This window comes from Bufo bufo, chromosome 1 (genome assembly GCF_905171765.1).
Source record: "Bufo bufo chromosome 1, aBufBuf1.1, whole genome shotgun sequence".
In the NCBI taxonomy this organism is placed as follows: domain Eukaryota; kingdom Metazoa; phylum Chordata; class Amphibia; order Anura; family Bufonidae; genus Bufo; species Bufo bufo.
This window is the reverse complement of record NC_053389.1, coordinates 839,860,481-839,886,889: the sequence shown is the minus strand read 5'-3', so window position 1 is coordinate 839,886,889 and position 26,409 is coordinate 839,860,481. Positions and strand designations below refer to the sequence as shown.

The 26,409-nt window shown below is 49.4% G+C and overlaps 1 protein-coding gene across 1 annotated transcript; it reads right to left on the bottom strand.

Annotated features, from left to right (window-relative positions):
• Positions 1–547: 547 nt before the first annotated feature.
• On the bottom strand, positions 548–24,884 carry LOC120986699 (cornifelin homolog). The gene is made up of 4 exons (XM_040415387.1): positions 24,769–24,884; positions 20,933–21,046; positions 937–1,115; positions 548–862 (listed from the first exon to the last, which is right to left on the bottom strand). Exons 1-4 carry the CDS (start codon positions 24,827–24,829, stop codon positions 668–670), a joined length of 549 nt encoding a protein of 182 aa, XP_040271321.1. The 5' UTR covers positions 24,830–24,884; the 3' UTR covers positions 548–667.
• Between the last annotated feature and the right edge of the window lie 1,525 nt (positions 24,885–26,409).

The following is a 26,409-nucleotide window of genomic DNA, read 5'->3' as shown; positions in this document are numbered from 1 at the left end:
ATTTTCCCTGCCTTCCTCCATGTCTTTCTCTGCGTCTCCCCTGCCTTCTCCCATCTCTCTCTTGCTTTGCTTTGTCTCTCCTGCTTTCTTCCGTGTCTCCCTCTACCTTCCTCCGTGTCTCTCTCTCTTGCCTTCCTACGTGTCTCTCTCTCTTGCCTTCCTACGTGTCTCTCTCTCTTGCCTTCCTACGTGTCTCTCTCTCTTGCCTTCCTCCGTGTCTCTCTCTCTTGCCTTCCTCCGTGTCTCTGTCTCTCTCTCTTGCCTTCCTCCGTGTCTCTCTCTCTTGCCTTCCTCCGTGTCTCTGTCTCTTGCCTTCCTCCGTGTCTCTCTCTCTTGCCTTCCTCCGTGTCTCTGTCTCTCTCTCTTGCCTTCCTCCGTGTCTCTGTCTCTCTCTCTGTCTCTCCTGCCTTCCTCCGTGTCTCTCCTGTGAAATGTGACTTCTGACCTCTGCCATCGCCCCACTACCCCTTGAAAGAGAAGTTCCTCGGCTGTTATCTGTTGGGGGTGAGCGGCAGGAGACGCCTTCCATGAAGCACTGACCACAATATCTGGAAAATTGTATTTATTGCCATAAAAAGAGATAAAGGACGATATTGATGATGGACTCTGCGAGGGTGTAGATGGAAGTAGAAATAGCGGGGTAGTGCATGTTGGGGGTTATGGTGCTTCAGGGGCTGTATTTCTGCTCCACAATGGGGGTGTAGCCATGGGCCTGTGGAATGATGGGAGCGTTGCTTATCAGGGTGGTCTGGGCCGTGGTTACTGTGGGTGCTCGACCTCTGTGCTTGATCTCGCGGGCGATCTGACACCAGGTGCAGGAATAGCAGCAGCAGGACGTGACACAGTCATCACAGATGGACCCCTGAGGGGAGAAAAGGGGGTCAAACCCTCACAGGATGAGAACCCACACCCTAAAAGCCCCCACAGATAACGTACCGGAATCTTGTATCTCTCCCGAACAGCGGATCTCATGGCCATCGTTATGGGAGGACAGACTCCACTGCACCCCACATATCCCATCAGGCAGGGGTCCAGGAGGGGAAGACACAGGCACTCCCCGAAATCACTCACTGTGCTGCACTGAAGGCAAGGAAAGCACCAGAAGGCACAGCAACCTGCAGAGGAGATAATAGAGATATTACACTACACCCCATAATACACCGCAACCTGCAGAGGAGATAACAGATATTACACTACACCCCATAATACACTACAACCTGCAGAGGAGATAATAGATATTACACTACACCCCATAATACACCACAACCTGCAGAGGAGATAATAGATATTACACTACACCCCATAATACACCACAACCTGCAGAGGAGATAATAGAGATATTACACTACACCCCATAATACACCACAACCTGCAGAGGAGATAATAGATATTACACTACACCCCATAATACACTACAACCTGCAGAGGAGATAATAGATATTACACTACACCTTATAATACACCACAACCTGCAGAGGAGATAATAGATATTACACTACACCCCATAATACACCGCAACCTGCAGAGGAGATAATAGATATTACACTACACCCCATAATACACCGCAACCTGCAGAGGAGATAATAGATATTACACTACACCCCATAATACACCGCAACCTGCAGAGGAGATAATAGAGATATTACACTACACCCCATAATACACCGCAACCTGCAGAGGAGATAATAGATATTACACTACACCCCATGATACACCGCAACCTGCAGAGCAGATAATAGATATTACACTACACCCCATAATACACTACAACCTGCAGAGGAGATAATAGATATTACACTACACCCCATAATACACTACAACCTGCAGAGGAGATAATAGAGATATTACACTACACCCCATAATACACTACAACCTGCAGAGGAGATAATAGATATTACACTACACCCCATAATACACCACAACCTGCAGAGGAGATAATAGAGATATTACACTACACCCCATAATACACTACAACCTGCAGAGGAGATAATAGATATTACACTACACCCCATAATACACCGCAACCTGCAGAGGAGATAATAGAGATATTACACTACACCCCATAATACACCACAACCTGCAGAGGAGATAATAGATATTACACTACACCCCATAATACACTACATCCTGCAGAGGAGATAATAGATATTACACTACACCCCATAATACACTACAACCTGCAGAGGAGATAATAGATATTACACTACACCCCATAATACACCACAACCTGCAGAGGAGATAATAGATATTACACTACACCCCATAATACACCACAACCTGCAGAGGAGATAATAGATATTACACTACACCCCATAATACACTACAACCTGCAGAGGAGATAATAGAGATATTACACTACACCCCATAATACACCACAACCTGCAGAGGAGATAATAGATATTACACTACACCCCATAATACACTACAACCTGCAGAGGAGATAATAGATATTACACTACACCCCATAATACACCACAACCTGCAGAGAGATAATAGATATTACACTACACCCCATAATACACCACAACCTGCAGAGGAGATAATAGATATTACACTACACCCCATAATACACTACAACCTGCAGAGGAGATAATAGATATTACACTACACCCCATAATACACTACAACCTGCAGAGGAGATAATAGATATTACACTACACCCCATAATACACCACAACCTGCAGAGGAGATAATAGATATTACACTACACCCCATAATACACTACATCCTGCAGAGGAGATAATAGATATTACACTACACCCCATAATACACCACAACCTGCAGAGGAGATAATAGATATTACACTACACCCCATAATACACCACAACCTGCAGAGGAGATAATAGATATTACACTACACCCCATAATACACCACAACCTGCAGAGGAGATAATAGATATTACACTACACCCCATAATACACTACAACCTGCAGAGGAGATAATAGATATTACACTACACCCCATAATACACTACAACCTGCAGAGCAGATAACAGATATTACACTACACCCCATAATACACTACAACCTGCAGAGGAGATAATAGATATTACACTACACCCCATAATACACCACAACCTGCAGAGGAGATAATAGATATTACACTACACCCCATAATACACTACAACCTGCAGAGGAGATAATAGATATTACACTACACCCCATAATACACCGCAACCTGCAGAGGAGATAATAGATATTACACTACACCCCATAATACACCACAACCTGCAGAGGAGATAATAGATATTACACTACACCCCATAATACACCACAACCTGCAGAGGAGATAATAGATATTACACTACACCCCATAATACACTACAACCTGCAGAGGAGATAATAGATATTACACTACACCCCATAATACACTACATCCTGCAGAGGAGATAATAGAGATATTACACTACACCCCATAATACACTACAACCTGCAGAGGAGATAATAGATATTACACTACACCCCATAATACACTACAACCTGCAGAGGAGATAATAGATATTACACTACACCCCATAATACACTACAACCTGCAGAGGAGATAATAGATATTACACTACACCCCATAATACACCACAACCTGCAGAGGAGATAATAGATATTACACTACACCCCATAATACACCGCAACCTGCAGAGGAGATAATAGATATTACACTACACCCCATAATACACCGCAACCTGCAGAGGAGATAATAGATATTACACTACACCCCATAATACACCACAACCTGCAGAGGAGATAATAGATATTACACTACACCCCATAATACACCGCAACCTGCAGAGGAGATAATAGATATTACACTACACCCCATAATACACTACAACCTGCAGAGGAGATAATAGATATTACACTACACCCCATAATACACTACAACCTGCAGAGGAGATAATAGATATTACACTACACCCCATAATACACCACAACCTGCAGAGGAGATAATAGATATTACACTACACCCCATAATACACCGCAACCTGCAGAGGAGATAATAGATATTACACTACACCCCATAATACACCACAACCTGCAGAGCAGATAATAGATATTACACTACACCCCATAATACACCGCAACCTGCAGAGGAGATAATAACAGCAATGGAGCGAGGCGCAGATATAGCGGAGTGCGCTTTGACTTGGGTGGAAGTCGTCAGGCTAGGAAAGGGTTAAGGTTGGAAGCTGGTTGAGGGGGAGGGGAGAGGTTTTCGCGGGCAGTATATAGGGTTTGGGGGAGTGGTTTGAGTAAGCAGGGTCAGTGCAAGGCAGAGTGTTTCCCGCCCTCCCACCCCTGAATTTGGTGAATTGGGGTAAGCGTGGTAGTGGAAGTTGGGGCTGATGGATATGAGATCCTGGGGGAGCAATCCAATGGTTTAAGAGATGCAGGACATGTTGGAGCCTGTATCTCATGTGGTTTGTGAATGCCGAGGATGGGGCTCCTGTTTGGGCTAAAAGGTCTACAGGAGGAGATACTTGGATACTTCAAGGATTTGGTGCCCTTGGGTCGGTGAGTGCGGCCAAGGGTAATCTTGAAGTATAAGGAGAGATGGTTACAGAAGATACCGCTTGTTTGGGTTGCCCTCCAGGATCCTTGTTACGGTACTGTGGTTCATAATGTTGAAGGATGTATTTAAAGTGATTATTGTTATTATGTTATTTGTGTGTACAATAAAGTTGGCCGTAATGGTCATTTTACCAAGCAAGAAGGTGTCAGAGTGGTTATTGGTAAGGAAAAAGGTTTTAGTGTATAGCCTGAGGAGAAATCTTCCATCCTTGAAGTCATAGAGATATTACACTACACCCGTTGTGCTCCTCCGTCATGGCGGTCTCAGTGGAAGTCAGAGGTTGCCATACGTACTCGCGTTAATCGCTGCGGTGGATTCCGTGTAGTTGCTATGACCTAAGTGTGGTTGCAGCTTCCTGTGTGTGTGAACTGCTCCTTGTGCTTGCATGCTCCCATCCTGTTGTCTTGGTTCTGGAGGGGTTAACGGTCTAGGTCTGGCTGCTATGGTCCGATGACCTCCTCACCCTGCGCTATTATACCTGTGAGCTGTGGGTTTGGGGTCAGTCTGTTTCCAGCTTTGCTGGGTGTCGGTTCTATGCTCTTGACCTGAAGATATTCCATCTGCCCTGTCTGTGTGGTCACCTAGTGAGACATCGAGGTCACATTGTCCAGTTCTAGGTCTTGTGTGCAGCTCTGTCTGTTCACCCATAGACTAACTCCGCATGGAGAACTGACATCTGCTAGTCCTGTTCTAGGTCTTGTGTGCAGCTCTGTTCTTTCACTCATGGACTAACTCCACATGGAGAGCAGACCTCTGCTAGTCCGGTTCTAGGTCTTCTGGGCAGCTCTGTCTGTTCACCCATGGACTAACTCCACATGGAGAACAGACATCTGCTAGTCCGGTTCTAGGTCTTGTGTGCACCTCTGTCTGTTCACCCATAGACTAACTCCACATGGAGAACAGACATCTGCTAGTCCGGTTCTAGGTCTTGTGTGCAGCTCTGTTCTTTCACTCATGGACTAACTCCACATGGAGAGCAGACCTCTGCTAGTCCGGTTCTAGGTCTTCTGGGCAGCTCTGTCTGTTCACCCATGGACTAGTTTGTCCAGAATGAAGCAATGTTTTTTTACGTGAAAGGTTTCATCACATTCACCTCAGATATTCCTACAGCACAGTGTAACGGAGAAATGCCTGCAATCCCATCAGTGACCAGCAGGGGCCCCTGACACACTGGAAGTTTAGGGACAATAATGGCAGACAGATTTCCTTTAAGGGGGCAGGGCGCTGTGGATGACATTGTTAAGGGAACGGAACTCTGTGGAGGTCACAGTTAAGGGGGGTAATTGTGGTATCACTGTTAACAAGATGGGGTACTGTGGAAGTCACTGTTAAAGGGGCGGCCACTGTGGAGGTCACTGTTAAAGGGGAGGGCACTGTGGATGTTACTGTTAAAGCGATGGGATACTGTACATATCATTGTTATAGTGGATACTATCGATATCTTTTAACGACACAAAAGATTAAATTAGACAAATCGCCGGGACCAGATGGCATACACCCCTGTATCCTAAGAGAATTAAGTAATGTCATAGTCAGACCCTTATTTCTGATATTTACGGACTCTATACTGACAGGGAGTGTTCCACAGGATTGGCACATAGCAAATGTTGTGCCAATATTCAAAAAGGGTCCAAAAACAGAGCCTGGAAACTATAGGCCGCTAAGTTTAATATCTGTCGTGGGTAAACAGTTTGAAGGTTTTCTAAGAGATGCTATCTTGGAGCACCTAATAATAATAATAATAATAATTAATAATAATAAAATTTCTTTATATAGCGCCACCATATTCCGCAGAGCTTTACCAATTCATAGGGTTCATGTACGAAACAAAAGTAACTGGCTAATATGCAACTGAAACAATAGGAGTCAGGGCTCGCAAGAGCTTACAATCTATGAGGAATTGGGGGTGACACATAAGGTAGTTGATTGTGATAGGTAGGATTTGTGCCATTATTAAACTGATAGGAGTGGTGCCGGACGATCTGCTTCGGGTTTTGGACTGCTAGAGGATCGAGTTCAGGCGAGAGGAGTTGGTGGGGGAGAGGTTTAGTCGGGAAATAGTCAGTTTAGGTAGCTTGATAAGCCTGCATGAAAAGATGTGTTTTTAAGGCACATTTTAAGGTGGAGAAGTTGTGAATGGACCTAGTCTTCCGGGGCAGAGTATTCCAGAGTAGGTGCAGCTCGAGAAAAGTCTTTAAGACGGGAGTGAGAGTACGAATTATGGAGGTTATTAATCTTAGGTCGTTAACAGAACGGAGAGCATGAGTAGGGTGGTAGATGGAGATGAGATGTATGGAGGTGCAGCACTGTGGAGAGCACGAGTAGGGTGGTAGATGGAGATGAGGGAGGAGATGTATGGAGGTGCAGCACTGTGGAGAGCAGGGAGGAGATGTATGGAGGTGCAGCACTGTGGAGAGCACGAGTAGGGTGGTAGATGGAGGTGCAGCACTGTGGAGAGCACGAGTAGGGTGGTAGATGGAGATGAGGGAGGAGATGTATGGAGGTGCAGCACTGTGGAGAGCAGGGAGGAGATGTATGGAGGTGCAGCACTGTGGAGAGCACGAGTAGGGTGGTAGATGGAGGTGCAGCACTGTGGAGAGCACGAGTAGGGTGGTAGATGGAGATGAGGGAGGAGATGTATGGAGGTGCAGCACTGTGGAGAGCACGAGTAGGGTGGTAGATGGAGATGAGGGAGGAGATGTATGGAGGTGCAGCACTGTGGAGAGCATGAGTAGGGTGTTAGATGGAGATGAGGGAGGAGATGTATGGAGGTGCAGCACTGTGGAGAGCATGAGTAGGGTGGTAGATGGAGATGAGGGAGGAGATGTATGGAGGTGCAGCACTGTGGAGAGCACAAGTAGGGTGGTAGATGGAGATGAGGGAGGAGATGTATGGAAGTGCAGCACTGTGGAGAGCACGAGTAGGGTGGTAGATGGAGATGAGGGAGGAGATGTATGGAGGTGCAGCACTGTGGAGAGCAGGAGTAGGGTGGTAGATGGAGATGAGGGAGGAGATGTATGGAGGTGCAGCACTGTGGAGAGCAGGAGTAGGGTGGTAGATGGAGATGAGGGGGGAGATGTATGGAGGTGCAGCACTGTGGAGAGCACGAGTAGGGTGGTAGATGGAGATGTATGGGGGTGCAGCACTGTGGAGAGCATGAGTAGGGTGCTAGATGGAGATGAGGGAGGAGATGTATGGAGGTGCAGCACTGTGGAGAGTTTGAACTGTATTCTGAGGTGGATGGGCAACCAGTGGAGTGACTGGCACAGACTAGTAACATCAGTGTTGTGGTTGGATGGATAGAGGAGCCTGGCTGCAGCATTTAGAACAGACTGGAGGTGGGAGAGTTTAGTGAGAGGGAGACCGATTAGTAATGCCTTGCAGTAGTCAAGACGAGAATGAATCAAGGCAACAACAAGAGTTTTTGTAGTTTCCACCGTAAGAAAAGGGCGGATTCTGGCGATATTCTTGAGGTGCAGACGACAAGAGAGTGTAAGTGATTGAATATGGGGAACAAAGGAAAGATCAGATTCAAATGTGGCCCCAAGACAGCGGGCGTGTTGCACAGGAGTTGATAGTGCTGCAGACCGAAATTGAAATATCAAGTTTAGGTGGTGAGTTAGTAGATGGGGGAAAGACAAGAAGTTCAGTTTTTGAGAGGTTCAGATTTAGATACAGAGAGGACATGATGTTAAAGACAGCTGCCAGACAATTACTGGTGTTTTGGAGTAAAGCAGGGGTGATGTCAGGGGATGAAGTGTATAGTTGGGTGTCGTCAGCATAGAGATGGTATCGAAAGCCAAATCTACTGATGGGGGCTGTATAGAGGGAGAAGAGTAGAGGACCTAGTACTGAGCCCTGAGGACATCAAGAGGAAGAGGAGAAGAAGAGCCAGCGAATGATGCACTAAAGGAGCGGCCAGAGAGATAGGAAGAGAATCAAGAGAGCGCAGTGTCCTTAAGGCCAATTGAGTGGAGCATGGTGAGGAGGAGTTTATGGTCTACGGTATCGAACGCTGCAGAGAGATCCAGCAGAATCAGTAGAGAATAGTCACCATTTTTTTTTTTTTGTCTCTGTAGAGCAGGGGTGCACAACCTGCGGCCCGGGGGCCACATGCGGCCCTTGATACCATTCAGTGCGGCCCCCAACCATCTGGTAACAGACATGTATGCCTATGTCTTGTGGCTGCGCACATGTATTTTTTATGTATTTCTCCCATTAGATGGGAGTCCTGGAAGTGTAACTAGACATTATTGGTATACAATGTGTGTTCAATATGCCAGAAGTACAATATTTCTGTTAATACACCTTTAAATTTTAATTTCGGCCCTCGTCATTGGTTCAGTCTGGCAATGTGGCCCCCAACCAGGAAACGTTGTGCACCCCTGCTGTAGAGTGAAGAGGGGGAAAGGCAGATTGTAAGGGGTCAAGAAGAGAGTTTGCCAAGAGATAGCTTATTAAGCGAGAGTAGACAAGACGTGCAAGGAGTTTAGAGATGAAGGGAGGTTAGAAACAGGTCTGTAGTTAGCAGCACAGGTCGGGTCAAGAGATGGCTTCTTTAGTAGTGGGGTGATAATAGAGTGTTTGAAAGAGGAGGGGGAGATGCCAGAAGAGAGAGAGGTTAAAAATTGTAGTTAGTTGAGTGATGACGGCCGGGGAGAGGGACTGGAGGAGGTGAGATGGAATAGGATCACTGCTAAAGGTCGTGGGTCGAGAAGAAGAGAGAAGCCTGGAGACTTCTTCCTCTGTTATAGGGTCAAAAGAGGAGAGAGAGCATGTGGAGGAATAGGAGGGAGGAGGATCGAAATAGTCTCTGAAGTAAGTGGCCATGCCATCAGTTCAGGAGTCAGTGACAGGTTCTGGGACTTTAGGGCTTAAAAGGGAATGAAAATGAGGGGTCACCGTCACTAGTGGGGTACCACAGGGGTCAGTACTGGAGGAGTCACCGTCACTAGTGGGGTACTGGAGGGGTCACTGTCACTAGTGGGGTACCACAGGGGTCAGTACTGGAGGGGTCACAGTCACTAGTTGGGTACCTCAGGGGTCAGTACTGGAGGGGTCACTGTCACTAGTGGGGTACCTCAGGGGTCAGTACTGGAGGGGTCACAGTCACTAGTGGGGTACCTCAGGGGTCAGTACTGGAGGGGTCACTGTCACTAGTGGGGTACTTCAGGGGTCAGTACTGGAGGGGTCACTAGTGGGGTACCACAGGGGTCAGTACTGGAGGGGTCACTAGTGGGGTACCACAGGGGTCAGTACTGGAGGGGTCACTAGTGGGGTACCTCAGGGGTCAGTACTGGAGAGGTCACTGTCACTAGTGGGGTACCACAGGGGTCAGAACTGGAGGGGTCACTGGCACTTGTGTGGTACCATAGGGGTCAGTACTGGAGGGGTCACAGTCACTAGTGGGGTACTTCAGGGGTCAGTACTGGAGGGGTCACTGTCACTAGTGGGGTACCTCAGGGGTCAGTATTGGAGGGGTCACTGTCACTAGTGGGGTACTTCAGGGGTCAGTACTGGAGGGGTCACTGTCACTAGTGGGGTACTTCAGGGGTCAGTACTGGAGGGGTCACTAGTGGGGTACCACAGGGGTCAGTACTGGAGGGGTCACTAGTGGGGTACCTCAGGGGTCAGTACTGGAGGGGTCACTGTCACTAGTGGGGTACCACAGGGGTCAGAACTGGGGGGGTCACTGGCACTTGTGTGGTACCACAGGGGTCAGTACTGGAGGGGTCACTGTCACTAGTGGGGTACCACAGGGGTCAGTACTGGAGGGGTCACCGTCACTAGTGGGGTACCTCAGGGGTCAGTACTGGAGGGGTCACTGTCACTAGTGGAGAACCACAGCGGTCCGTATTGGAAGGGTCACTAGTGGGGTACCAAAGGGGTTAGTACTGGAGGGGTCACTAGTGGGGTACCACAGGGGTCAGAACTGGAGGGGTCACTGGCACTTGTGTGGTACCACAGGGGTCAGTACTGGAGGGGTCACTGTCACTAGCGGGGTATCACGGTGCTCAGTACTGGAGGTATCACTGTCACTAGAGGGGTACCACAGGGGCCAGTACTGGAGGGGTCACCGTCACTAGTGGGGTACCTCAGGGGTCAGTACTGGAGGGGTCACTGTCACTAGTGGAGAACCACAGATGTCCGTATTGGAAGGGTCACTAGTGGGGTACCAAAGGGGTCAGTACTGGAGGGGTCACTAGTGGGGTATCACAGGGGTCAGAACTGGAGGGGTCACTGTCACTAGTGGGGTACCACAGGGGTCAGTACTGGAGGGATCACTGTCACTAGTGGGGTACCACAGGGGTCTGTACTGGAGGGGTCACCGTCACTATTGGGGTACCACAGGGGTCAGTACTGGAGGGGTTACTGTGACTAGTGGGGTACCACAGGGGTCAGTACTGGAGGGGTCACTGTCACTAGAGGGGTATCACATGGCTCAGTACTGGAGGGGTCACTGTCACTAGCGAGGTACCACAGGGGTCAGTACTGGGGGGGTCAACATCACTAGTGGGGTACCACAGGGGCTAGTAATTTAGGGGTCACCGTCACTATTGGGGTACCACAGGGGTCAGTATTGGAGGGGTCACTGTCACTAGTGGGGTACCTCAGGGGTCAGTTCTGGAGGGGTCACTGTCACTAGGGGGGTACCTCAGGGATCAGTACTGGAGGAGTCACTAGTGGGGTACCTCAGGGGTCAGTACTGGAGGGGGTCACAGTCACTAATGGGGTACCACAGGGGTCAGTACTGGAGGGGGTCACAGTCACTAGTGGGGTACCACAGGGGTCAGTACTGGAGGGGGTCACAGTCACTAGTGGGGTACCACAGGGGTCAGTACTGGAGGGGTCACTGTCACTAGTGGGGTACCACAGGGGTCAGTACTGGAGGGGTCACTGTCACTAGTGGGGTACCTCAGGGGTCAGTACTGGAGGGGTCACTGTCACTAGTGGGGTACCACAGGGGTCAGTATTGGAGGGGTCATGTCACTAGTGGGGTACCACAGGGGTCAGTATTGGGGGGGTCACAGTCACTAGTGGGGTACCACAGGCATCAGTACTGGAGGGTTGGGGGCGGAGCTAATCTGTGAAGAGGAGAACTAGTGGAGAAGACCCTGACTGTGATGGCTTCTGTGACTGAGGAGAGGTAAGTGAAGCAGGGATGGATAAAGTGTGAGAGCCAGAGGAATGCTGGGAGTTGTAGTTCTGCTCTCTCACACCACCTCCCTGCTTGGTTGAGAGAGTGATGTTATTTACATGGGACTGTATATTGATGGGCTTGAAGGGAGGGGAGTGATGTTATTTACATGGGACTGTATATTGAAGGGGCTGAAGGGAGGGGGGTGATGTTATTTACATGGGACTGTATGGTGGAGGGAGTGAAATGATGTTATTGGGTCTGTATGTTGGAATGTCTGGGGCATTATAATTTCTGAGGGCACTACAGAGAGGATTATAACTACAGGGGGCACTGCAGGGGGGCATTATAAATACAGAGGACATTATTGGGGTCCTGATTGATACAGGGGGCTCTATAGGAGTGTATATATATTGGGGCTATAGAGCTGTATTACCACTGGGGGCACAATAGGGGGCCTTATTTCTACTGGGGGCTCAGTGAGGGCAGTATTACTACTGGAGGGTTCTTCTACTAATGGGGGCACTCTAGGGGAGTATTATCACTGTTGGGGGCACTGTAGGGGGCAATATTACTAATGGGGGCACTCTAGGGGAGTATTATTACTGTAGGGGGCACTGTAGGCGGCAGTATTACTAATGGGGGCACTCTAGAAGGGATTTACTATTGGTGGGACTATGAGGAGCACTATTACTATGGGGGCACTGATATTTCTTCAGGATAGTATTTGGGGGTATTGGGGGGCACAGCGAGCAGCAGGATAACACTGTGGGGTCTCCAGGTTGGGGGATGATGATGGAACAGTGAGGAAGCTGAGACGTCCGTGTGTCACACTCTGCAGAGACGAGGAGCGGCTGAGAGAAGTGTCCGGACCGAATGGAGAAGATGATGACAAGATCTACATCGGAGGAGACGTCACCTGGAGGCCCTGGATGTGAGAGGTACCTGCTGCTGTATACTCCTGTAGGTGCTGCTGTATACTCCTGTAGGTGCTGCTGTATACTCCTGTAGGTGCTGCTGTATACTCCTGTAGGTGCTGCTGTATACTCCTGTAGGTGCTGCTGTATACTCCTGTATGTTTGATAGTGTCTATGCAGCAATTAAAGCAAGTAAAATGTCTTTAGTGCTAGTGCGGGCAGGGGGTACGGACTGGGGCCATATGCATTGGGGCTTGGGCCCCGGATCTTTTGAGACCCTAGCAATGCCCCTGACTGCCATATACACTGGTGGACTCGGAGGCCTTTAGAAAATTTGTGGCCATTGGCACACCGCAATGGAAGGTCCCCGGAAGAAAATATTTCTCCCAGAAGGGCCTCCCGGAGCTATATGGCCACGTTCAGCGGGAAGTGAATGTATCTCTGGCACACAGTGTCGGTGCCAAGATACATCTGACCACAGACACGTGGCAAACACGGGCAGGGAAGGTACATAACTTTTACTGCCCACTGGGTGAACCTTCTGACGGCCGTCAAGCATGTAACCCGTGGCACCCGTGTGGATTTTTGGTTACCGCTACGGATTGCATGCAGGCCTGCCTCTTCTTCTCCTCCTCCTACTCCATCCTTCGTCTCCTCCTCGGCTGACTCCTCCTCTTCCGCTGCTACCGCCTCTTCCGCTGCGCCCCCCAAGCTCCCCAGAACCTATTAGACGTGCCAGGTGAGACGTTGCCATGCTGTGCTGCAGCTGTTGTGCCTGGAAGCCAAGATCCACGCCGGTCCTGCACGGCTTTCAGCTCTGCGGTCACAGGCCGATCAGTGGCTAACCCCGCTCAGTTGGTAAAGTGTTGTGCGACAGCGGTGCCAATCTGCTGAGCGCGCTGAAACAGGGCAAAATGACACACGTGCTGTGCATGACACACGTGCTGAACTTAGTCGTGCAGCGATTCGTTGCCAAATACCCCGGGGTCCAGGACGTCTTGCGGCAGGCCAGGAAAATCTCTGCCCATTTCAGAAGATATTACACGGCCATGGCTCGCCTTGCTGACGTTCAGCGGCGACACCACCTGCCCGTCAGACGTCTGATTTGTGACTGCCCGACGCGCTGGAACTCCACCTTGTATATGCTTGATAGGCTGCTCCAGCAGAGACGTGCCGCTAACGACTACCTGTACGAACTCTGCGGCAGGACAGGTTCTGGGGAGCTTGGTTTCTTTTCACCGCGCCAGTGGCTGCTCATGCGCGACACATGCAGACTTCTGCGGCCATTAGATGAGATCACCAAACTGGTCAGTCGCAGCCAGGACGCCATCAGTGACATCGTACCTTACGCCTTCTTTCTGGAGCGTGCATTGCGTCGTGTCATTGATCCAGCTGTCGAGGAGCTGGAAGATGAGGAAGTCGCAATGCTGGATGAATTCCCAGGAGGGCTACTCCATCAGAGACAAGTCAGCAGGAGTCTGAAGAGGAGTCAGAGGAGGATGGTGCCAGGGCGGAGGAGCAAGAAGAGCAGGCTTTAAACCTTTCTGGGATCCCTGGTGTTGTCCGTGGATGGGGGGAGGAGACCGAGGACGCCATTATCCTGGATGATGAGCAGGAGCCAGGCCGCTCCACCGCTTCCAGTTTAGTGCAAATGGGGGCCTCCATGCTCCAGTGTTTGAAGAGGGACCCCCGTATAAAAAGCATAAAGGGCAAGGACCAGTACTGGGTGGCAACATACTTAGACCCCCGGTAACAACACAAAATGGCAGACATGTTACCAGCATCACAAAGGGCTGTCAGTATGCAGCATTTCCAGGCCTTGCTGCGAGAGATGCTGCATTCTGCTGTTGCGGGCGCTGGCAGAGGAATTTCCACCCACAGAGAAACAGTTCTGAGTACCAATCCTACATCGCATGCAATAAGATGGCGGTGTGAAGATGTGTTGGTCACTTTTGATATGAGAACATTCTTGCAGCCAACCCATCGACAGCCGCCCTCCGGATCCAGCCTCAGGGAACACCTAGACCGACAGGTGTCCGACTACATCGGGTTAACGGCCGATGTGGACGCTCTGAGAAGCGAGGAACCCCTGGACTACTGGGTGGGCAGGCTTGACTCTGGCCAGAGCTGGCACAATTTGCCATGGAACTCTTTGCTTGCCCCTCGTCCAGTGTCCTGTCCAAAAGGACGTTCAGCGCAGCGGGGGGGGGGATCATGACCGATAAGCGCACTCGTCTAGCTCACGACAGTGTGGACTACCTCACATTTCTAAAAATGAATGAGGCGTGGATCTTGGAGGAATTCAACACCTGTGACGACCACGTGTAATTGAATTTCCTCATGCCAGCCCACACATATCCGCCACCACCCAGAACAAATAATGGTCCCTGTCTTATGTAAATACAGCGGCATAAAAGGCCTTTTCTGTCCGGTGAATGCCTAATTTTTGGGGCCTGTACTACAGTGGTCTGCAGTAAAATTATTGTCCAATGACCGCCTAATGTACCTCCAGCCACATAATCACTTATTCTTTTCTGTCACTCCCGTGGCCTAAAATACAATTTTTCTAGGCTCCAGCAGGCCACATTTTTTACAGTTTCCCTTAAGATGCATAAAAATGGCCCCTGATTAAAATACATATTTTTTGTGGGAATTTTTGCCATTGATCCCCCTCTGATATATCACTGTCTACGTTGTGGGACGATTTGTGCAATTCTTGTAAGTATTTGGTGTCTGCAAATATGACCTAAAAGTTTTTTCAGGTTTGCCTGCCATTAAAGTCAACGGGGCCCGCCACGAAAAACTGACTGTGGTACCCAGACCCGAACTTCTTCACAGAAGTTCAGGTTTGGGTTCAAGGTTGTGTAGATTGTATTATTTTCCCTTATAACATGTTTATAAGGGAAAATAATAGCATTCTGAATACATAGTACAATAGGGCTGGAGGGGTTAAAAAAATATAAAAATTATTTTAACTCACCTTAATCCACTGTTTGCGCAGCCGGCATCTCCTTCTGTCTTGTTCTGTGAGGAATAGGACCTGTGGTGACGTCACTATGCTCATCACATGGCCCGTCACATGATCCATCACCATGGTAAAAGATCGTGTGATGAGCCATGTGATGAGCGCAGTGACGTCATCAAAAGGTCATATTTCTCACAGATAAAGACAGAAGAGATGCCGGCTGCGCGAACAAGTGGATTAAGGTGAGTTAAAATTATTATTATTATTTTTTAACCCCTCCAGCGCTATTGTACTATGCATTCTGTATTCAGAAAGCTATTATTTTCCCTTATAACCATGTTATAAGGGAAAATAATAATGATCGGGTCTCCATCCCGATCGTCACCTAGCAACCGTGCGTGAAAATCGCACCGCATCCGCACTTGCTTGCGATTTTCAGGCAGCCCCATTCACTTCTATGGGGCCTGCGTTACGCGAAAAACGCACAAAGGGGAGCATGCTGCGATTTTCACGCAACGGACAAGTGATGCGTGAAAATCACCGCTCATGTGCACAGCCCCATAGAAATGAATGGGTCCGGATTCAGTGCGTTCACCTCACGCATTGCACCCGCGCGGAAATCTCGCCCGTGTGAAAGGGGCCTAAAAAATCCGTATTCAGGCTCCTCCCACAAGTACTTATCACAGACGAAGAAATATTCACTAGAGAAGAATTAATAATTATTGTAACAGACTTTTGTATTATAAACACGGATTTGATTTCAGCCATCCTGATTTTATTAATTTATTTAATTCAATTATTCATTATTTAACTATACTTTGTCCCCAGATCAGTAAATTTCTGCACTTTTACATCTAATTTTACATTTATATCCTATCAATTATTTATCGGCCTGTTTATAATATATTTGGACAATATTTCATTTAGCTTTTAGTATCTGTGGATGAACCTGTCAATCTAATGATGTCATTTCCTGTTTTTCTGTGTAAATTCTGGTCTGTTACTCTTCTGGGTCAGCCTGCGGAGCCTCAACGACACGCGTAAAGGTTGGCCTGAAGAAGCCGAAGGAGCGTCTGTGAAACGCGTAAAGGTCGGCCTGAAGAAGCCGAAAGAGCGTCTGTGAAACGTGTAAAGGTCAGCCTGAAGAAGCCGAAGGAGCGTCTGTGAAACGTGTAAAGGTCAGCCTGAAGAAGCCGAAAGAGCGTCTGTGAAACGTGTAAAGGTCAGCCTGAAGAAGCCGAAAGAGCGTCTGTGAAACGTGTAAAGGGCGGCCTGAAGAAGCCGAAGGAGCGTCTGTGAAACGTGTAAAGGTCGGCCTGAAGAAGCCGAAAGAGCGTCTGTGAAACGTGTAAAGGTCGGCCTGAAGAAGCCGAAGGAGCGTCTGTGAAACGTGTAAAGGTCAGCCTGAAGAAGCCGAAGGAGCGTCTGTGAAACGTGTAAAGGTTGGCCTGAAGAAGCCGAAAGAGCGTATGTGAAACATGTAAAGGGCGGCCTTAAGAAGCCGAAGGAGCGTCTGTGAAACGCGTAAAGGTCAGCCTGAAGAAGCCGAAGGAGCGTCTGTGAAACGCGTAAAGGTCAGCCTGAAGAAGCCGAAGGAGTGTCTGAAACGCGTAAAGGGCGGCCTGAAGAAGCCGAAGGAGCGTCTGTGAAACGCGTAAAGGTCGGCCTCAAGAAGCCGAAGGAGCGTCTGTGAAACGCGTAAAGGGCAGCCTGAAGAAGCGTTTGTGAAACGTGTAAAGGTCGGCCTGAAGAAGCCGAAGGAGCGTCTGTGAAACGTATAAAGGTCAGCCTGAAGAAGCCGAAGGAGCGTATGTGAAATGCGTAAAGGTCAGCCTGAAGAAGCCGAAGGAGCGTATGTAAAATGCGTAAAGGTCAGCCTGAAGAAGCCGAAGGAGCGTATGTGAAACTCGTAAAGGTCAGCCTGAAGAAGCCGAAGGAGCGTATGTGAAACTCGTAAAGGTCAGCCTGAAGAAGCCGAAGGAGCGTATGTGAAACGTATAAAGGTCAGCCTGAAGAAGCCGAAGAAGCGTATGTGAAATGCGTAAAGGTCAGCCTGAAGAAGCCGAAGGAGCGTATGTAAAATGCGTAAAGGTCAGCCTGAAGAAGCCGAAGGAGCGTATGTGAAACTCGTAAAGGTCAGCCTGAAGAAGCCGAAGGAGCGTATGTGAAACGTGTAAAGGTCGGCCTGAAGAAGCCGAAGGAGCGTATGTGAAACATGTAAAGGGTGGTCTGAAGAAGCCGAAGGAGCATAAGCAAAACATGTAAAGGTCAGCCTGAAGAAGCCGAAGGAGCGTCTGTGAAACCCGTAAAGGTCAGCCTGAAGAAGCCGAAAGAGCGTCTGTGAATCCCGTAAAGGTCAGCCTGAAGAAGCCGAAAGAGCGTATGTGAAACGTGTAAAGGTCAGCCTGAAGAAGCCAAAGGAGCATCAGCAAAACATGTAAAGGTTGGCCTGAAGAAGCCGATGGAGCAGTGGTAAGACGCGTAAAGGTCAGCCTGAAGAAGCCAACGGAGCCTCATTGAAACGCATGAAAGTCAGCTTGAAGAAGCTGACAGAGCGTCTGCAAAAAGCGTAAAGGTCAGCCTGAAGAAACCGACGGAAACTCAAAGAAACCTTATCTGGTGAGTTCCAATCTCCAACAATTAGGGACTGTCACGGCTGAGGATGGGGAAAACCCTCAGCCGTGCGATGCCAAAAGATGGATGGTCGATGCAAGGCCAGGACAGGAATCAGGGAGCAGGTCACCTCCTATCCATCCCTAATTCTGACCCTGTCTCCTAGCCGTATGAGCCGACCCTGATGGTGGGAGGGCTCATACTCCGGAACCTAATATTCCTACTCGCCCTCAGGGTGGCCCTGGACTAGGAGAAGGGTAAGACTACCTGTTCCTCCAGGATACGGACGAACAGGAGTCTCACTGGCTAAGCTATAAAGAAAGGGGAACCATAAACAGACATATGGCAATGGCAGGTGAGTGAAACAAGAACCACACCTACCTGCCACAGACACACAGCCTGGAACCCATGTGCAAGTGCTGCTGTCCACTACAACACAAGGGACACAGCACACACCACACACCACACACCACACAGGAACCCAGGAAACCATAAGCTGCAATAAATAAAGAGACTGTGACAAACTGCCATTTGCCACTGGGCATTGTAGAGGACTTATGGCTAGCCTCCTGCCCTACGACTTTGGCCCCGGGACATGTTGCCCTTCAGGAACAGTGACAGAACTGTGCCGCATGTCTGGACTGTTGGTGGGACCGAACGCGGTCAGCGGTGTATGCTGGGGATTCTGTGGAGCTGGAATCGGATGCGCGGATACACGAACGCCGCTGACCCTTACCTTCTGCCATACTGAACTTTCAGCTCCAGAGACTAAGTCCCGTTCGAAGATGGGACTTAGTCATTTTTCTGCATGGAATTGACCGACCGCACAGCCCAAATCTATGGAACTGTTTTGGGCAGGAAATTGTGCTTGCGGTCGGTCATAAAAGGACTTCCACTAAACTTTTGATCCGCTGGAGGGATTTGTGTGATTTTTGGAAGTGTTTATGTTTGATGTATGCAGAGTTTAAATATGTAATTTTTATGGAGATGGAATGTATGGTTTTAAAGTTACAGTGTATGTTTAAAAACTGTATTTTTACTGTCTGTGATGGTTATGTTAATCCATAATTATATCCCAGACAGAAGGGAGGATTTTGTGTATTCGGGTGGGGATTCCTCTTCTATTGTTCCCACATGTGTATTGGTGGTCTCCCTTTGTCCTAGGAGATAATTGAATTGCACTTTGGGTGTCTCCAGGGCAGAGAGGAGGAGACCATAATGCATTGTGGGGACCTGCATAAATACGGGCGGGTAGCCCTCAATAAAGAGTTCAGTTCAGTTCATGCTTTGCTAACCCTTCAAAACACAGCTTTGTCTCGTTATTGGAGGGAATTGCTGTATCACGCTGGGGATTGCTATGCTCTGCATATTCCCTGGAGGAGAGATCTTTCCCACACGGTCCTGAATGCTGGAGGTTCATTCAGGGTGGAAGGAAGACGGCGCGGCTCCAGTTAAGCTACGGCGGTTGTGGAGTCTGCGGTGCTTGTGGTGTCCAGTGCGGTGCTTGTGGTCCTCGGCGCAAGCTAGGAAGCGTCCATTAACGGAAGCGGATCCGTTACAGAGACCAAACACACACCTTCATAACACCATGAAACATAGGCTATGACCACAAGGGTGGCCCCCACTGGCAGATGGTATAAACCAGGAGGATGACTCCAGCAGACCATGACTGAAGTACCCCCCAGACTACTGATCTAAACTGAGGCTGTATAGCCCATGTAGCCACACCCACACACAGACACACCCAGTGTTCATACACTAGGAAGGGAATTAACCCTTCCCACACCAGGGAAGGGAAGACAGCCACTTAAAGGGAAAGTGCATACATAACTAAACCTCATACACCACAAACTGGGAAAGTGCACACATAAATATCACACCGCACCAGTTACCGCCGGCAACGGCATGCGTGGCAATCATGTCCTGGGAATCAGCCAGCAGGCCGAGACACTGCCACACACGCACACAATACTACACGTTGCCACGGGCAACCACAAGTGACGGAAGGTGTAACAGTGCACACCATACAAACCAAACCAGGAGCAACCGCATGCACTTGGCAGCAAGCTGCCTAGCAACCGCTCAGGAAGCTATACCGCCAAACACAATCTTGTTGCCAGCGGCAACCACAGATGAGGCAACAAACAAGTAGCCCTCACCATGTAGTTGACAACTACCAAACCGCAGGCAACCACATGCGGGTCCAGAGTCACGACCATGACCATGGTCGTGACAGGGGCACTCTGCAAAAAACTGTTCACACACAGGGGGCGTGGTCCTTATCTATTCTCTTCTGACACACTGTGACGCCACTGTCTGTGCATGCATGTAGGAACCAACTGCATGATACAGACTCTGGTGTCGGCAGTGTTAGAGGTCATGCCCTGCGGTGTCGGCGGTCAGGCTCTGCGGTGTTAGAGGTCAGGCTCTGCGGTGTTAGAGGTCAGGCTCTGCGGTGTTAGAGGTCAGGCTCTGCGGTGTTAGAGGTCGCGCTCTGCGGTGTTAGAGGTCAGGCTCTGCGGTGTTAGAGATCAGGCTCTGCGGTGTTAGAGGTCACTCTCTGCGGTGTTAGAGGTCACGCTCTGCGGTGTTAGAGGTCACGCTCTGCGGTGTTAGAGGTCACGCTCTGCGGTGTTAGAGGTCACGCTCTGCGGTGTTAGAGGTCTCGCTCTGCGGTGTTAGAGGTCACGCTCTGCGGTGTTAGAGGTCACGCTCTGCGGTGTCATACTCACATATCCCGCAGTCTTCACAGCAGTCACACAGGCCACTGCTCCAATATGGACTGTGCGATACAGTCATCGTCTGCGTGGTGATGACCCTGGGCTGAGAGATGATGGCCTCCATCTCTAGGGAGATGAACAGAAGGTCAGACCAGATGGCAGTGACATAATAACCCTAACCTGTATCGTCCATGTGTACCGCCATCTGACTGCTGCCCAACCCCCTTAATTAACCTTTCATCGTACTCTAGACACAACACACCCATCCAACGTAGGGATATACACAGCACCCCCATACACTATAGGGATGGACACAGGCCCCCCTTATCCAACATAGGGATAGACACCCCTCCATCCAACGTAGGGATAGACACAGCACCCCCATACACTACAGGGATGGACACAGCCCCCCCCCCCCCCCCATCCAACATAGGGATGGACAACCCCCCCATCTAACGTAGGGATGGACACAGCACCTCCATACACTGTATTGATCGACACAGCCCCCCCATCCAACATAGGGATGAACACAGCCTCCCCATACACTGTAGTGATCGACACAGCACCCCCATCCAACATAGGAATGGACACGGCCCCCCCATCCAACATAGGGATGTACAAAGCCCCCACATCCAACATAGGGATGGACAAGGCACCCCCCTCCAATGTAGGGATGGACAAGGCACCCCCATCCAATGTAGGGATGGACACAGCACCACCAACCAACATAGCGATGGACACAGCACCCCCAACCAACATAGGGATGGACACAGCACCCTCATTCAACAAAGGAACAGACACAGCACCCCCATCCAATATAGGGATGGACACAACACCCCATCCAATATAAGGATGGACACAGCACCCCCAACCATTGTAGGGATGGTCACAGCACCCCCAACCATTGTAGGGATGGACACAGCACCCGCAACCATTGTAGGGATGGACACAGCACCCCCAACCACTGTAGGGATGGACACAGCACCCCCAACCACTGTAGGGATGGACACAGCACCCCCGTACACTGTAGGGATGCACACAGCACCCCCATACACTGCAGTGATGGATACAGCACCCCCATACACTGCAGTGATGGACACAGCACCCCCAACCACTGTAGAGATGGACACAGCACCCCCAACCACTGTAGGGATGGACACAGCACCCCCATACACTGTAGGGATGCACACAGCACCCCCATACACTGCAGTGATGGACACAACATCCCCATCCAACATAGGGATGGACACAACATCCCCATCCAACATAGGGATGGACAGCACCCCATCCAACAAAGAGATAAACACAGCACCCACATCCAACATAGGGATGGACACAGCACCCCCATCCAACATAGTAATGGACATGGCACCCTCATCCAACAAAGGGATGGACATAGCATCCAAATCCACTGTATGATAGACACAGCACCCGCATCAAACATAGGGATGGACAAAGCACCCCCCATCCAACAAAGGGATGGACACTGCACCCACATCCACTGTAGGGATGGACAACACACCCCCATCCAACGTAGGGATGGGCCCAGCACCCCCATACACTGTAGGGACAGATAGAGCACCCCATCCAACATAGGGATGGACATAGCACCCAAATCCACTGTAGGGATGGACACAGCACCCGTATCCAACATAGGGATGGACACAGCACCCCCAACCACTGTACGAATGGGCACATCACCCGTACCAGACATAGGGATGGACACGGCACCCCCATTCAATGTAGGGATGGACACAGCACCCCCATCCAGCATAGGGATGGACACAGCACCCAAATCCACTGTAGGGATGGAAACAGCACACGCATCCAACATAGGGATGGTCAAAGCACCCCAACTACTTTATGGATGGGTACATCAGCCGTACCCAACATAGTGATGGACACGGCACCCCCATCCAACATAGGCATGGACACGGCACCCACATCCAACAAAGGGAGGGGCACTGCCCCGCATCCACTGTAGTGATGGACACAGCACCCCCATCCAACATAGGGATGGACACAGCACCCCCATCCACTGTAGGGATGGACACAGCACCACCATCCAACATAGGGATGGACCCAGCACCCCCCATCCAACATAGAGATGGACACGGCACCCGCATCACGATAGGGATGGACAGCACCCCATCCAACAAAGAGATAAACACGGCACCCACATCCAACATAGGGATGGACACAGCACCCCCATCCACCGTAGGGATGAACACAGCACCCCCATCCAATGTAGGGATGGACACAGCACCCCCAACCACTGTAGGGATGGACACAGCACCCCCATAAACTGTAGGGATGGACACAGCACCCCCATCCAACATAGGGATGAAAACAGAACACCCATAGACTGCAGGGATGGACACAGCACCCGTACCCAACATAGGGATGGACACGACACCCTCATCCAACATAGGGATGAACAGCACCCCATCCAACAAAGAGATAAACACGGCACCCTCATCCAACAAAGGGATGGACACAGCACCCAAATCCACTGTAGGGATGAACACAACACCTGCATCCAACATAGGGATGGACAAAGCACCCCCATCCAACAAAGGGATGGACACTGCACCCACATCCTGTGTAGGGATGGACACAGCACTCCCATCCAACGTAGGTATGGACACAGCACCGCCATCCCAACATAGGAATGGACATGGCACCCTCATCCAACAAAGGGATGGACAAAGCACACAAATGCACTGTAGGGATGGACACAGCACCCCCATCCAACATAGGGTTGGACATGGCACCCTCATCCAACAAAGGGAATGGACACTGCACCCCCATCCAACGTAGGGATGGGCACAGCAACCCAATACACTGTAGGGATGGACAAGGCACCCCCAAACAATGTAGGGATGGACACGACACCCCCATACAACATAGGCATGGACACTGCACCCCCATCCAACAAAGGGATGGACACTGCACCCGCATCCACTGTAGGGATGGACACAGCACCCCCATCCAACATAGGGATGGACACAGCACCCCCATCCACTGTAGGGATGGACACAGCACCCCCATCTACTGTAGGAATGGACACGGCACTGCCATCCAACATAGGGATGGACACGGCACCGCCATCCAACATAGGGATGGACACGGCACCGCCGTCCTACATAGGGATGGACACGGCACCCACAACTAACATAGGGATGGACACGGCCCCCCATCCAACATAGGGATTGACATGGCCCCCCCATCCAACATAGGGATGGATGCGGCACCCCCATCCAACATAGGGATGGATGCGGCCTGCCTATCCAACACAGGGATGGACATGACACTACCCCATCCAATATAGAGATGGACACGGCACCCCCCCATCCAACATAGAGATGGACACGGCACCCCCCCATCCAACATAGAGATGGACAGAGCACCCCCCCTTCCAACATAGAGATGGACACGGCACCCCCCCCATCCAACATAGAGATGGACAGAGCACCCCCCATCCAACATAGAGATGGACACGGCACCCCCCCATCCAACATAGAGATGGACACGGCACCCCCCCATCCAACATAGAGATGGACACGCACCCCCATCAATAATATCACATAACATAACATATAATATACATGGGGGAGGGGTGTAACTACAACTATGTGTACAGATGTGTCATGTAATAGATATAATATCACACTCTGTAATATATAATATACATGGGGGAGCAGTTCAGAGTAAAGTAATAGTAACAGATGTAACAATAGTACAGAATGGAATCTAGCGGTGCAGATAACACTGGGGGGGGGGGGTAGTGGAGTGCGCTATATCAGTAGGTGATAGGATTGTATAGAATGTCATATAGAACCTCTCACCGCTCTCATGCATCTTCTGCAGATTCCTCTCTGGTCGGTGAACGCCAAAACTAAGTTTCATTTCTCTGAGCGGTGATCTGATCCCGAGAGATCCCTCCCCCGGGTGTTCTGTGTAAACTGGGACCAGAGCCAAAGCACACGTCACTGAGACAGGGTCCAGAGAGCGAGGCCTAATCACTGAGGAGACATCCGAATATACACCCCTGTAATGGTGTGACACCCCCATAACAGTGTTTTCTACATACGCCTCCATAACAGTAGCATCTACATACACCCCCATAATAGTGTCATCTACATACACCTCCATAACAGTGTCATCTACATACACCTCTATAACAGTGTCATCTACATACACCTCTATAACAGTGTCATCTACATACACCTCTATAACAGTGTCATCTACATAAAACTCCATAACAGTGTCATCTACATACACCCCCATAACAGTGTCATCTACATACACCCCCATAACAGTGTCATCTACATACACCCCCATAACAGTGTCATCTACATAAAACTCCATAACAGTGTCATCTACATACACCCCCATAACAGTGTCATCTACATACACCCCTATAACAGTGTCATCTACATACACCCCCATAACAGTGTCATCTACATACACCCCCATAACAGTGTCATCTACATACACCCCCATAACAGTGTCATCTACATACACCCCCATAACAGTGTCATCTACATAAAACTCCATAACAGTGTCATCTACATACACCTCCAAAACAGTCTCATCTACATAAAACTCCATAACAGTGTCATCTACATACACCCCCATAACAGTGTCATCTACATACACCTCCATAACAGTGTCATCTACATACACCTCCATAACAGTGTCATCTACATACACCCCCATAACAGTGTCATCTAGATACACCTGTATAACAATGTTATCTACATACACCCCCATAACAGTGTCATCTACATACACCTTCATAACAGTGTCATCTACATACACCCCCATAACAGTGTCATCTACATACACCTCCATAGCAGTGTCATCTACATACACTCCCATAACAGTGTCATCTACATACACCCCCATAACAGTGTCATCTACATACACCCCCATAACAGTGTCATCTACATACACCTCCAAAACAGTCTCATCTACATAAAACTCCATAACAGTGTCATCTACATACACCCCCATAACAGTGTCATCTACATACACCTCCATAACAGTGTCATCTACATACACCTCCATAACAGTGTCATCTACATACACCCCCATAACAGTGTCATCTACATACACTCCCATAACAGTGTAATCTATATACACCTCCATAACAGTGTCATCTACATACACCTCCATAACAGTGTCATCTACATACACCTCCATAACAGTGTCATCTACATACACCTTCATAACAGTGTCATCTACATACACCCCCATAACAGTGTCATCTACATACACCTCCATAGCAGTGTCATCTACATACACTCCCATAACAGTGTCATCTACATACACCCCCATAACAGTGTCATCTACATACACCTGCATAACAATGTCATCTACATACACCCCCATAACAGTGTCATCTACATACACCTCCAAAACAGTCTCATCTACATAAAACTCCATAACAGTGTCATCTACATACACCCCCATAACAGTGTCAT